At 45.7% G+C, this 13,255-nt stretch overlaps 1 protein-coding gene across 1 annotated transcript in view; it reads left to right on the top strand.

Annotated features, from left to right (window-relative positions):
* The window catches only part of NSMCE2 (NSE2/MMS21 homolog, SMC5-SMC6 complex SUMO ligase), a 191,023-nt gene that overhangs the window by 35,778 nt on the left and 141,990 nt on the right, over positions 1 to 13,255 (top strand). Inside the window, exon 6 of the mRNA XM_021708693.1 lies at positions 9,114 to 9,267. Within this exon, the coding sequence (XP_021564368.1) occupies positions 9,114 to 9,267 (154 nt within the window). The remainder of the gene's footprint in view (positions 1 to 9,113; positions 9,268 to 13,255) is intronic.

Raw genomic sequence — 13,255 nt, 5'->3', positions numbered from 1 at the left:
AATTTGCAGTTGAAGCTTCCAGATCAGGGGAGGCATTGTTGAGACCATGGGGGAAATCATTCTCGTTTGGGTGCTGAGACTGTTCAGCCAGCAGAACCAGAGCTGCGGTGATGGAGGAAAAAAATGCACGTTGGCCACTGGGTGTGATGAGGGAGGAGAAGATGGGTACCTCATTCGTCTTCTGATGAGGGGGGAGGAGATGGGTACCTCATTCGTCTTCTGATGAGGGGGGAGGAGATGTGTACCTCATTCGTCTTCTGATGAGGGGGGAGGAGATGTGTACCTCATTCGTCTTCTGATGAGGGAGGAGGAGATGTGTACCTCATTCGTCTTCTGATGAGGGGGGAGGAGATGTGTACCTCATTCGTCTTCTGATGAGGGGGGAGAAGATGTGTACCTCATTCGTCTTCTGCGCTTTGGTTCCAGGGCCTGCGTATTGTGGCTCCGGGAGAAGAGGTTCTGAGTGTCCTGTGGGCCCCGCCCCCTGGCCTCCTGACGCTCACTGGGCCTGGCCCACCAGGAGACAGCCTCGGCCTGCTGAAGGTCGTCTTCTGGGTGGGGGGGCACGTGGGGAGGACAGAGAGTCCCTTCAGCGTCAACCTGTCATCGTGCTCTCTCACCGTAAAATCTCGGGTGACATGCTATGGGGATGAATAAGGCTTGCAGGCCTTCTGTGGGTGGCGGAGGCATGGTGGACAGGAAGGGCAGCTTCAGATTCACAGTGCCTCTTCATATGAGAACTGGCAAGCGCCCAGTAAAGGTTGGAATCTATGTCTGAAATCATGTATGTTTTCATAAAACTAAGGTTCTGGGTTGTTACTTGGAGGCACATGTAAAACAACGCATTTGTGTTGGAAAGCGGTTTGAATGAGTTGAAACGGGCTGTCACTGACTCACCATGACCTTGGGCAAGACGCTTACCTGCTGTGAGCTGAGCTGCCCCCGCCTCATATCTGTGAAATTGGCATAATGATACTTCTGTGTGTACAAGGCTTTGCACTCAGAGGAGTGCTGTATGAGGGCAAAGTGTTTGTGAGTAACAGTGGGAGTAATCCTCACCCCCTCGCCCTCAGGATGGCTTGTACTCAGATGGAGTGCTGTGAAGATTGCCTGTGAAATGGCGGCTCCGTGGTGATGTGTTCCAGGCCCTCGCATCCTCTGATGTGGCTTCTTCACGGCACTCCTCACAGTTTGGGATGACCTGTTTGTTTGGCTGTTGGATCCAAACCCCCTGAGAACAACAGGGACTGGCTTCGTCTGTTTACCGTCGCATCCCCAATGCCTGGCACAGTTCCTATGTGCGGTGGACACTCAGTAAATATTTATTGAATGAACGAATGAATGAATAAATAATGTGCCTTTCTGTGAATTCTACTAGAGCAAAACATATTGAAACAAACAAAAACCCAGAGAAGCAAAATCAGTTTGGTTTCTTCTCTCATAATGTGGCTGTCCTAACACTGCATGCTGTGTAAGTCAGTCATTCTGGTTGGTCGTAATCTTATAGTGGGCATGGCACCATGAGAAATTTATTGGAGTAATTTTCAACAGCGTCAGTGTTCAGTAACAGATGCACATAGATGGCAGGTTGCCTCATTCAGCGGCCATCTGTTGGACAACTGTCTATTCTGATAGGATGGGGCCATTTGAATGTGTCCAACAGCACGCTCACACATGGTTAAGCTTATTTTGTTCAAAATTGTTCTCAAAGTCCTGAAGGAGGAGAGGTGTCTCCATGTCTAGTTGGCAGCTGCCCAGGCCTGGTGAGTTACAACACCTTGGCACACCGTGAAGTCCCCTTGATGTGTCATCATGCTCAACAAGGAAGTATTCTCTCTCGAGTGTTTTGTCCAAAGTCAGACCCATGCTAAATCATGGCAGTAGGAAGTGTACTCCACCACAGGTAGTTTGGTCCTGCAGAGTTCAGTGTAAGCTGTGCAGACCACGCAGAAGCTGGCATGAGATAAAGGGCGGTGAGTCACGTGGTCATCGCTAGCGTGTGTGAGGTTTTTGTTTTTTTTTTTTAAACAGGGCAAAGACCCTGTATTAACTCTGTATAAGTGCATGTGTCTCCATACATACAGGCAGTTAGGCTCTACCCAGTGAAAGCACAGCAATTCTTAGCATGGATATGCCTTTTAATAAAAACTTGACCTAGCTTTTTTGCCATATAAAGGTAGAGGCAGTGTTGGCCTGTTTAACTTTACCCTGTGCATGACCAGTTGGGTTGGTGATGTGTTGTAAGTGTGGACCAACTTCCATAAATGTCTCGGTGCTGAGCACAAGGCCTGGCACCCAGTCGGGACTCAGTAGATATTTGTTGAATGAGTGTTTTAGGACCAGTGAGGCAATTCCCTCTGGATTTCCAGCATGAAAGCAGGTCCTGTAATGGTAGCTCAAGCTGACTATGAATTGGAAACTGGAACACTTAGTGTGCTAAGCAGGACACAGAGCAAGTTGCTTGTTGCTAGTGTGTGGCCCTAATGCTCCTCTGACGGCGGTGTCATTTCCAAAGTGTAAAGTACTGGTTGTATGTTATTTTGGGAGCTAAACATCTAACAGTTGCCATTTTAGAGAAGGTAAATCTGAGTCTTGGTTGGGTTACAGGAATCACTAATTTTATACTAGATTCTCACATGATTCAGACAGTGTATGAGTGACTCAGCTCATTAATATCCCTTCATCCTGCCATCTCCCCTTCCAGTGAAATGGTGGCTTTAAGGCAGTAATGATAACTGGAGGAGCAGGAGACCTTGACTTTGCCCTGTGGCAATAAAATGACACACTTTGAGTAGTTACATATGCATACAATATTGTCTGAAAGAAATGAGTTATCGTCATATAAGCATATCTGACATTATGTTAAAGCGTGGTAAAAGTCACATATGACTTCAGCTTTGCTGAGGACTGAGTTCTGCCTTTTGTTTCTACCATTATCTTTTTTCCTAAAACAATAAGCCTCTACTTAGAGAGACAGAGCGCCCCCGGGCCTGAGTTGGTGGTGGACAGTCCGCTCACTGAATGTCTTCTCTCGCCTTCTCCTTGACGACCTGGAAAAATGCTGAGACACAGGAGTGTTGGGTTTCAATTAGTTGTGGCTAAATATTCACAAATGATTCTGAGCTAAAATTGAGAAGATTCTTGAAGAGTCTGTGGAACTTCTGGGATTTATGTGTTTCTTCCTGTGTTTCTTTTTTTTTTCCAATTATTTAAACAAAGATGCGGATGTTTGAGTCAGCCTGTGTGCATATCTCTGCTTTTGCTAGAGTCGCCAGTGACTCAAAGCAGGTCTCATGGATGCCGCTTATCCTGATTTAGCCTGATTTCTCTGTAGCACTTGAAAGATCTTGAACTTCCTCTTGGACTTTGTGGACACTTAGTTGTGATTATCCTCTTAACGTTTGTGTTTTTTCTTTTGCGACTCTTCTAGCTGCCCTTAAGTGCGGAGTTCTCCAGAGTTCTGTCTTAGGCCTTTTGCTGTTTCTGTGTATCCAGTCTCCTTGGTGATCCGTTCGTTTCCATGGTTTCCATTAAAGTCCACACACTGGTTCCTCCTTGTGGGTGTTGCCATGTCAGTCTCGCTGAGCTGCAGACCTGAATGTCCAGCCACCTGGAGATGCATACAGAGAGGAGTGCAGCAAGACTAGTCCCAGCAGTGCTCACCATACCCGTGGGGTATTCTCTGCATCAAGAGTGCTGTACTGCTTTGTTTGCCTTCTGTTCCTCACCACAGTGCTCTACATTGTTTTAGAACCCAGCGGATGTCTCCCACAAGTCTCGATCTCTGACTGACTTGAAAATCCGGCCTTGCCTTTCCACGGGGCGCAGTCATCAGAACTGGGCCCCAGGCTGAAACCACCTCCCTCCCCAGTCCTTACTGCTCCCCGCTGTCCTGCAGTTACCTGGTTCCCTTGCAGCCTGCTTGTCTAGCCTGTTGGCATCCTGACACCTGCTGAAGACTGCCACCATGCTTCCCCTGGCTGCAGTCTCTGTTTTCTGCCCCCGTACTTGAGTGGCTTTCTCAGATGAGATCTGCTACTTGCTTTCTCTAGTGTGTTTGCTGCATGTTTCCTCATCAGCTCCTCCTTCTCCACGAACATGTTCAAGTCTCTGTGCTGAAGGTGGCAGGAGAAGAACACAGTGTCTTCACCAGCATGTGCCAGCGTCGCTCACAGGCGTGGCTTAGTCAAGTCTTCCCAAGGCTGAGGTGGGTGTTCTGACTCCTGACTAAGAGAGGAGAGAAATCCAGGACTCTGGTGGCCTGTCTGAATCCACAGCCCGGGCTGCGGCGGGGCCTGTGCTGGCCAAGCTCCGCCTCTCCGCTCCTCCCCTGCCTTCCTCGCCTCTCCTGGAGCTGCTGCTGCCCCTACGCGAGTCAGCAGGCTGCGGCCTCCCTGTCCCGCATCCGCTGCTGTCACGCGGCTCTTCCTCTGCCCAGACTGGGTTCATCTGTCACACAAAACTCGCCGCCCGCTTGCCGCACCTCGACACGTGTGACTTGGCCTTCCGGCAGGACCTTTGCTCACTCGCGTTGTCCCCCCCTGTGCAGCAGGCGCATGCCAGGTACCGAGGCAGGTGCCCTGCTGGGGACGCCCCCTGGTGGGCACAGTCCTGGTCCTTAATCCAGCGCTCCCTCGGGGCCCTCTTCCCGCCTGAGCGCCTGCATCGTTTCCCCGAGGGCCAGCCCCTCTCTTCTGGAAAGCCCTTTCCTTTTGTCCGTCTGTGGTCTGTAGCACTCCTTGCTCCTGCTTTTCCTCTTTACTTGGGCAGAGCGCCTTCACATGCTCCCCTTTGCTTCCCACACCCTTGTCCTAAATGTCCTTCTAGCGGCTTGCTGGGTATCTCCTCTCAGATCACGTGCAGGCTTTGTGATACCACTGCTTTCTCAAGAAAGCGGCTTGCCACTGGTTGCCCTTGCTAAGAATTTCGGAGGCATCATCAGGCCTTTGTCTTCCTCTCACCATAAAGTTTGGCGATTCTGCTTCAAAGAAAGCATCCCAGTCAACCAAGTTGCCAGCCCCTCGTTAGCTAATACACAGCAGTCACTTCTCCCTCCTGGTCTGCCATGCGTCCTCCATGCATTACCTGCAGTCATCGGTTTTTGCTTAATTCTCTTGGTATTACCACTTCCCTCCTTAAAGCCTGGTGGTGCCCTTCTACACCTCTGTCGGGTCAGGTCTCATCCGGTCTTCTTTCCTTCTAGCTCCGTGCTTAGCGCATAAAGGGCTCACTGAATACGTGGGTGGTGTAGAAAAGCCTGGCTTTTTCTCTCCCAAGGGCAGCATTTGATTCTCAGTGCGTAAGTCCAGTGCCCGCTGAGAGAAGTTCCTTAGTAGTTTCTCTCAATTTCAAATCATAATGGCAGAAAGAGTCATAACCCATGACTGTTTTAAAATTCGGATTCTTGTCAATGTGTTAGCTGAATTGTGTTTCTCTGAATTCTCACGTAGAAGCCCTAATCCCCAGTACTTCAGAATTTGACTACACTTTGAGGTAAGATCTTCAGCAGGGTGATTCAGTTAAAATGAGGTCGTTATGTAGGCCTTAATCCAGTCTGACTGGGCCCTTATTTGAGAGAATTTAGACACAGACCCCCACAGAGGGAAAACTGCGATGACACAGGGGAGACGTCGTCTACAGGCCAAGCCGTGAGGCCTCGAAGGACCCTGTCCTGCTGATGCTTCGACCTCCGGCATCTTGACTTTCAGAACGGTGAGGAGTTACGTTTGTGTTGTGCAAGCCACCTGACCCGTGGTACTTTGTCAAGGCAGTCGAGATAACCTAACACACCTAGCATCTTCTGATTCCCTCGGGTTTTAAGTCTTGTATCTAGGGACTTTATTCTTAGCCAAGAGCCGGACCTAGTGATCGCATCGATCCTCTCCACCCAGCTCAGCTTTCTTTGAGGATCCAAAATTCGTCCTCGGAGAAGAGGGCCATCTTTCTCTTTTCCTACTAGATAACAGGCATGAATGGCTACTCAGAGACTTTTTCTCCTCCTCCCGTGTCCACTTTTCTTAAACAAAGCAAGAAGCCATTTCAGATCGTTAGTGCCCATTGATTTTATTGATTTAAACAGATAGTTGAATGTTTTTGGCACTCTTGTTTTGATGGCTTGCATACAGTAAGTTTCTTTGCAGTGGATAACCATCCCAACTACCCCAGCAGATTTTCAGAGAAAGTATTTGCAGCAGTGAATTCATGTGCATTACAGCTTTTTTCCTGGAGGTTCTGGCGATGGAAGAAAAAATACATTGAATCACTAAATTTGGTTTGTTCAGCTTTATCCTAGTTGTATTACAGGCTGTTGTGTTCTCACATCTCAAAATGCCTGTCCTTTCCTTCTTCACCAACCCCACCCAACTCCTCATATGAAAAAGAACATTGGGATTTTGCTTTTCTGCTCAGGTCAGAATTTTTTTTTTTGAGCCTGAGTCTCACTCTGTCGCCTAGACTAGAGTGCAGTGGCACACTCACGATTACTGCATCCTCGACCGGCTCAGGCAATCCGTCCACCTCAGCCTTCCAAGTAGCTGCACCTACAGGCCCATGCCACTCTGCCTGCCTAATTGTTTGATTTATTATAGAGACGATGTCTCACCAAGTTGCCCAAACTGGTCTCGAACCCCTGGGCTCTTGTCTCCACCTCCCAAAATGCAGGGATTATAGGTCTGAGCCACTGTGCCTGGCTCAGGTCAGGTTTTTTGGATCATCCCAGATTACATAATTTCAGATTGGTCAAAGACCTTGAGAAGGTACATCTGAATGCCTTGCTATAATATTTCTGTTGTTTCAGGTGGATATGAGTCCCTTTTATTGTGTAAATCCAGAAAGAGAACCTATAATCGTTTTTTGAGTGCCAGAGATTCACTTTCTAGGTCTACTCTAAACTCTTCATGCTACAATTCTGAACGTGTTTCATCTTGTCCTACCATGTAGAGAGAGAGGGTAGCTAGTCAATGTGTAGGGTGACTCTTATTCCTGAGACAGAAGGCATGGTTAAGTCGCCTTTCAGCCTTCTCTTTTCCAAACTGAGCTGTGTTGGTTATTTAGCCTTACAGGACTGACTTTCCATTTTGAACTACATGTTAACGCCCGCCAGTAGAACCTCTCTGTGTTTTTCAGGACTCCTTTTAGAGTGAGTCCAGGCCTGGTTGAAGTTGTCAGCACAGGATAAGATAGTTCCTACACTTGGTGCACTGTAGATATCAATTTTAGGTGTTTTGGTTTCACGCTTAATTCTCATTTTTTATTTAGCTAGTCAAAATGCATAGCAATTAAGCAAAATAAGATGATATAATTTTTCTCTCTGACATAAGTTAGTCAACAGATAAGCTGCAGATAATCTTATTATCTTGCACCGATTCTCAGATTCAGAGAGATTAGAAAGATATCCCACTGACTGGAAGCAAAGCCAAGAACTTCTCTGTATCTAACTTGAAGTCTTAACATTGCCCCTAATTGGACAGTAGGAGGTAAATCATTTGACTTCTTTCTATATCATTTATTTGTGAAGCTGGAGAAAAGGGAGATCAAGATTAGATGGTCTCTAAGTTGTCTTCTAGCTCAGACACTGTATTGTATGCTCTACTAATAATAGTAGCAGTCAGTAAATTGTGGCTTTTAGTGGGTAAGAATATTTGTAGCGAACGAGGTTAACTAATTTGAAACACACATATAGAGTACTGCCTACTGTGTGCTGGGCATTGGCAACACAATAATAGAGCAGACATTTTCAAAGAGTTTATGCTTTATTAGGGAAACAAGACATAAAAATAAGAGCAATTGAATATTCCTGGGACTGAGGTAGAAGTCTGTCTGAGGCACCTCGGAGGTAGAAGTCTGTCTGAGGCACCTCGGAGCACAGTGGAGCGCTTGGTCAGTTTGCTTGGTGGCAGGAGCATCGGGAGAGGGCCAGTGATGAGACGGACCAGGAACTTGCATGGTGAAGTGGTGGGTAGCAGCTGGTGTAGAGTGACGAGGGCAGGTGGGAACAGAGGTGCCTTTGTTCCCCGACGAGGCAGAATATGAACAGGTAGTACCTGGGGTGGAGGAGTGGGAACAGGGGTTCATGTGGGGTTGTTTTAAAATGTGGGAGTGCAGAGCCGATGTAAAGGCTTTTGGGAGAAGAGCCCATAGAGAAGGAAAGTTCTGAAGGAGGTGAAGAGGAGGTGATTAAGAACACACTTAAGAACAAGGCTGACGCAGTTCTTCTTCTTTGGAAAGCTTGCCCATGGCAGGTCTTTCTGCCATGAATCTTCCTTTTTCCTTCTCCTTTTCTCGCCAGTAAGCTTTGTTTTAAAACTAAAAAAAAAGGAACGAGGCTGAGGGGTGTGAATAGATGGATAGGTGACAGCACGAACAGCAAAATGCCAATTGTGGCACCTCAGAAGCAGATGAACGGCTGTTCACGGTGCCATTCCTTCAACTTTCCTGCATGTTTGAAAATTTTGTAATACTGGGACATAATGGGAGGGAGTAGGTTGAGAGTTTAGCTTTGAACAGAACAGAGGGGATACTTATTCCGTGTTGGGCAGGAAATTATGGAAGGTCAGGTTAAAGCCTCGACTTCTCTCGCCTGCTGGGGCTGGGGGCCAGAAGAGAAGCACTGGCAATGAAGGTTGGAATAACCGTTGTCGCGTGGGGAGGGCACGGCACAGACCTGGGTGGTGGGGTTGCCGCGTTGGCAGTTTTCTCTGGTAGTTATCAGGAGACAGCAAGCTAATGGATCATTGAAGGGCCAGTAGCTTAAGAAAGTGAGTGGGACGAGTGGATGGGCTGGCAAGGGACCCCCTTTGGTGTTTATTAGCTGTCCGTTCTGGAACAAGTCTCAGCCTCCCTTGTGCTCTGTTCAGAAGATTTTTATTTTATTTCATTTTCAAGATGTGGGGTGCAATTCAGGACTAGGTACATAAGTGGTCATCATACAGGTAAACGTTGGGCCTCCCTTTGGTTCCCTCTTCGCCTGGTTTGAGATCAAGTATGGAAGATTATGTTTTGTTCTCTATTCATTACTCTTTTTTTGAATTAAATGAGATTAAAAGCAATGTTACAAAACTTTGTTAGCACTATTATGGTTAATATTCAACTCAGGTAATTTTGTTGTCTTCTAGGTAAAAGAAGAGCGTCCAGAAAATATCCCAGATTTAAAATTGCTAGTGGAGAAGAAATTTTTGGCTTTACAGAGCAAGAATTCTGATGCAGACTTTCAAAATAATGAAAAATTTGTGCAGTATAAGCAGCAGCTAAAAGAACTAAAGAAGCAATGTAAGTCAACATGCTTTGTTTTGGTTTGGCTTTTGAGATTAGGGAACCGACTTGATCAGTCCCAGAACAGTGATTTTATAAAGCTGGCTTGTCCACTTGGCTTCATCCTTCCTAAATTGCTTTTTATTGTTGTTGCAATTCTGTATTTTGTCTAACTTTTGGTTCAAATCGGCCTGTTCATTTCTGAGAGCCAACAGTTTCCACAAAGTGCTATGAAGATTTCCCCCGCAGCCTGTCACGTGTCCCGTCTCACTGCAGGAGAGGGGCACTGGGACCACTAAATAAAACTGGAAGGCCTTGTGTCTAAGTCAAGTGGCCTCTCTCCCACTGTAGACTGCTGCACCAGGTTATAGCATCACTGTCCTTGGAGTCTAGCTTTGCTTCTTTTTCTTTTCAAACATGGATCAGAATCCCCTGCATGCGTTTGACCTGGTGGTGGTACAGACCCTGTGTGCTTTCTAAACTCATGGCCCTCTAGCAAACTATTGCATTCAGGTTTTTTAATGAACATTATTTTGACTGAAAAATGAGAGGGAGGAAAATGACTTATTATACAGAAAAAAAATTGTAAACAGTATTTGCAGAGATAATGTACCTTTTCTGCGCTGCGCAGTCTATGTGCCCTTTCTTTTTCTGTTTTTCCATGCAATCCGTGTAACAGTTTCATGTATATTGATTTCTTTTCTGTTGGCATCTGTTAGTTCTGCTGTCTTTGCTTCTTTTAGGATTGAGGTGCTTGTATTTTTTAAAGGACTGGATAGTGAAGCGAACAACTTGTTCTCACTGTTGCCTCCCATCACCCTCCTCTCCATACTCATGGAGTGGGAATGTCGTGTGAAGGTCACGTGGGTGCACTTCATGTCCTCATGTGTGCTTTGTATAGGGATTCATATTTTGAAATAGGCTTTCTTTTCAATATAAGCATTTTCTTTAAATTGATGCTGAGATCTCAAAAAATGACTGAGGAAGCTGCTTTGCTTTTGTCTATTTTACAAGTAAGTTTCACAACTTGGAATGTTTTGCAATCATGGTGAGACTTTTGCTTTTACTGTAGATTTAAACAGTAAGCATTTTCCCCATATTTTAAGTATATTTTTGGTTTTTTGTTGAACATCACAGCCACCAACATCTTTCTAGTATAATTTTCACTACTCCCTTAAATGGGCAATAATCCCCACAACAGAGACCAATTTGCCAATGGCTTTTTGGTCTTAAAGATGCCAGTGAAATTGAGTTTCAGTGTTGGTCAAAATAGCCAATTGCGTTGTATCCTACTCCTTGGAGCCAGTACTCGCGGATCATGGCAGACTTGGCGTCTAGACATAATTTATGACTTTTAAGATATTTTATAATATAGATAGATAAGGGTAAATATCCAAAAGTATAAACTTTGTCCTTTTTTATTGTTTATAGAGTTACTATTCCATGAGAGAAATGATGAGGACTTTTAGAATCCTATACTTCTGGGGAAACACTTTCTAGTTAAGGACATCTATGCAACCAAATGATAAATGTTGGAGCCATGGTTATTGCTTCTTTGAAAGAAAGAAAAGGTTTCCCGGGGCCAGCAGACAGTTGGATAAACAGTTAAACCTTATGACAGCGTAAATTTATATTGAAAGACATGCTTCCTTATTTAAGATTTCCCTGTAATTGTAGCACTGGAATTGAAATAACTTTCCTTTTTGTTTCCCCTTAAATATTCTTCCAGAAAAATTTTAAAACACAAATAACAGAAGCAAAATATTAATCCTCTTTAAAGTGCTCTATTAGCTGTGTTTGCCTTACTTGAAAAATGTAATTTTTAGTGCAGTATTATTAGTAGTCTGTTAAACTCACACCATGTCTAGTAGATTGTATTTCTTTAGAAGTAAGGCCGCTCTGATGGTTAGGATCAGGCTTCTACAATATGTGTGGCGCCAGGTCAGAGGTACCCTCTGGTTTATAGATGAGTGAGTGACCAGTTTTGATCAGTGTTCTAGAGGCCAGGAATTTGTTTTTAAAGATTGGAAAACAGAGGCCAGGGAGAGATACTTGCTTCCAGTTCCAGCTACAAAGGACGGACTTAAGTGTTTCTGTGGCCTGTAGAGATCTGAAGAGTTCTTTCATGGACACCATTACCATGTTTTCACCAACTTTATTTTGGGGGAACACAAATACATGAGATTAAATTTTATCAAATCAGGACTGTATTAGAGAACTGCCAAGAAACCCTTAGGTGGGGAGAGGTCAGGGTGGTGGCTGGGCCCGTGTGCCTGCCGGGCCGTTCTGCGTGGTGGGCAGGCCGAGGTCCTCTGCTGGAAGGAACCAGTCAGCCCAGCTGCAGCTCAGCAACTGCTTCTCACACTTGATGATGTCATGCTTCTTTTACAGTTTTAAAACTGTGACAGCCCCAAAGGGTTTCTGTTTACATGCCATCTATCTGTTGGCATTTATCATTTTAGGAATGTAGCAACTATTAATCTATTAAAAAGAGTAAGCCTCTTACGTGTTAATATATAAATCATTTGATGTAAAATAGCACTATATATTTTCTAAGCATAAAGGAAAATTATTGAGAAGAGTGGCATTGTTTTTTACATTTTGGCAAATCTCTTCTATTTTTGGCTTAACAGAAGACAACTGGATTCTCATATTTGCTTCTGCATGTGGTCTAGTTAGTTGAAGAATACAAAGAAAACCTGGTCGCTACACTGGCAGCTGAACTTGCTGAGAGAGTTCTGCAGATCCCCGGAGTTCTCACTTTGAGAACCCCAGATCTAGGCCAAGAGTCAGTCAATTGTGGCCTGTGGGCCAAATCTTGCTAACCTCCTGTTTTTCTATGGCATGTAAGCTAAGAATGCTTTTTATATTTTTTAATTGCTAGGGGAAGAAAATCAAAAGAGGAATAATGTTTGTGACCTGTGAACGTGACTTAAACATCTACGAATAGCTTAGTTGGGACACCGGCACCCCCATTCTATAGCTTGCATGCCCCCCGTGACTGTTTTCACACTGTCGTGGCAGAGCCAGGGAGGAGCCGCCCGCACCAGCTGGTCTGCAGAGCTTGTCACAGTTGCTGCCTGACCCTTGATCATATTCAGAAATAAGGATGCTTTTTTTAAAACAGATTTTCCCCTAAATGCCGCCCATTAGTCTCGGGTGTGTTCAGAATGCTTTGAGCGCTCACAGTGTATGGCTGATGGCAGTTGATGCTCTGAAATAAGCAACAGGAGGGACCTTGCACTTGCAGAAGACAGTGTATACAAACGTGGTATATAATGTGAGAACTGCTAATAGCACATAGCGGATCAAGTCGGAACCAAATGTTATGCAAGGTGGTAGGGTCTGTGGGAATGCAGATTTGACCATCACACGCCTGCTGCCAGACAGTGGGCGGGGCTCTCGGAGTGTTCCGAAAGAGGCTGAGGCTGGTTCAGGCCCCACGGAGGGTGTGTGCTGAGAGAACACGGTGGGACCCGAGAGAGCAGTGCAGACGTCGTTTTTACCATCCCCAGAATACAAACCCAGCCAGGGCACTGCTCATTTAATGATTCTGTTACCCTAAAGGGAATGTACTTGGGCTGCACACAGTAGTTACGTATAGGCCACAATTTACTGACCCTTGGCCCAGATATGGGGTTCTCAAAGTGAGAACTCTGGGGGTCTGCAAGTTCAGATATAACGGGCATTAGATAGAACTGCTTTGAACAAATAATTTTTTCCCTTGGAGGCCCAGTGTCCTGTATGCTGGAGATAATTGTGTCGTCTCCAGCTTTCACCTCAGGACCATCACCAGTGAGATCCTGACTCTGCAGACTCTGAAAACTGACTTTAGGTTTAAGTCATTATTGAGAAGGAGCTCAAGCAACATACTGCAAAGGGCATGGCTCAGCGGCCCACGGAGCTGGGTGGGAGTCACTTGAGCCTGGGCCCCTAGGCACCACTCCTTTCAGACGCCTCTAGTTCTTGGGATCACACAGAATCAAGCTTGGCTAAAGACAACTCT

Source organism: Carlito syrichta, unplaced genomic scaffold (genome assembly GCF_000164805.1).
Source record: "Carlito syrichta isolate Samal-C Ts95f unplaced genomic scaffold, Tarsius_syrichta-2.0.1 Scaffold143521, whole genome shotgun sequence".
Lineage (NCBI taxonomy): Eukaryota > Metazoa > Chordata > Mammalia > Primates > Tarsiidae > Carlito > Carlito syrichta.
This window is presented reverse-complemented; position numbering and strand designations above follow the sequence as displayed.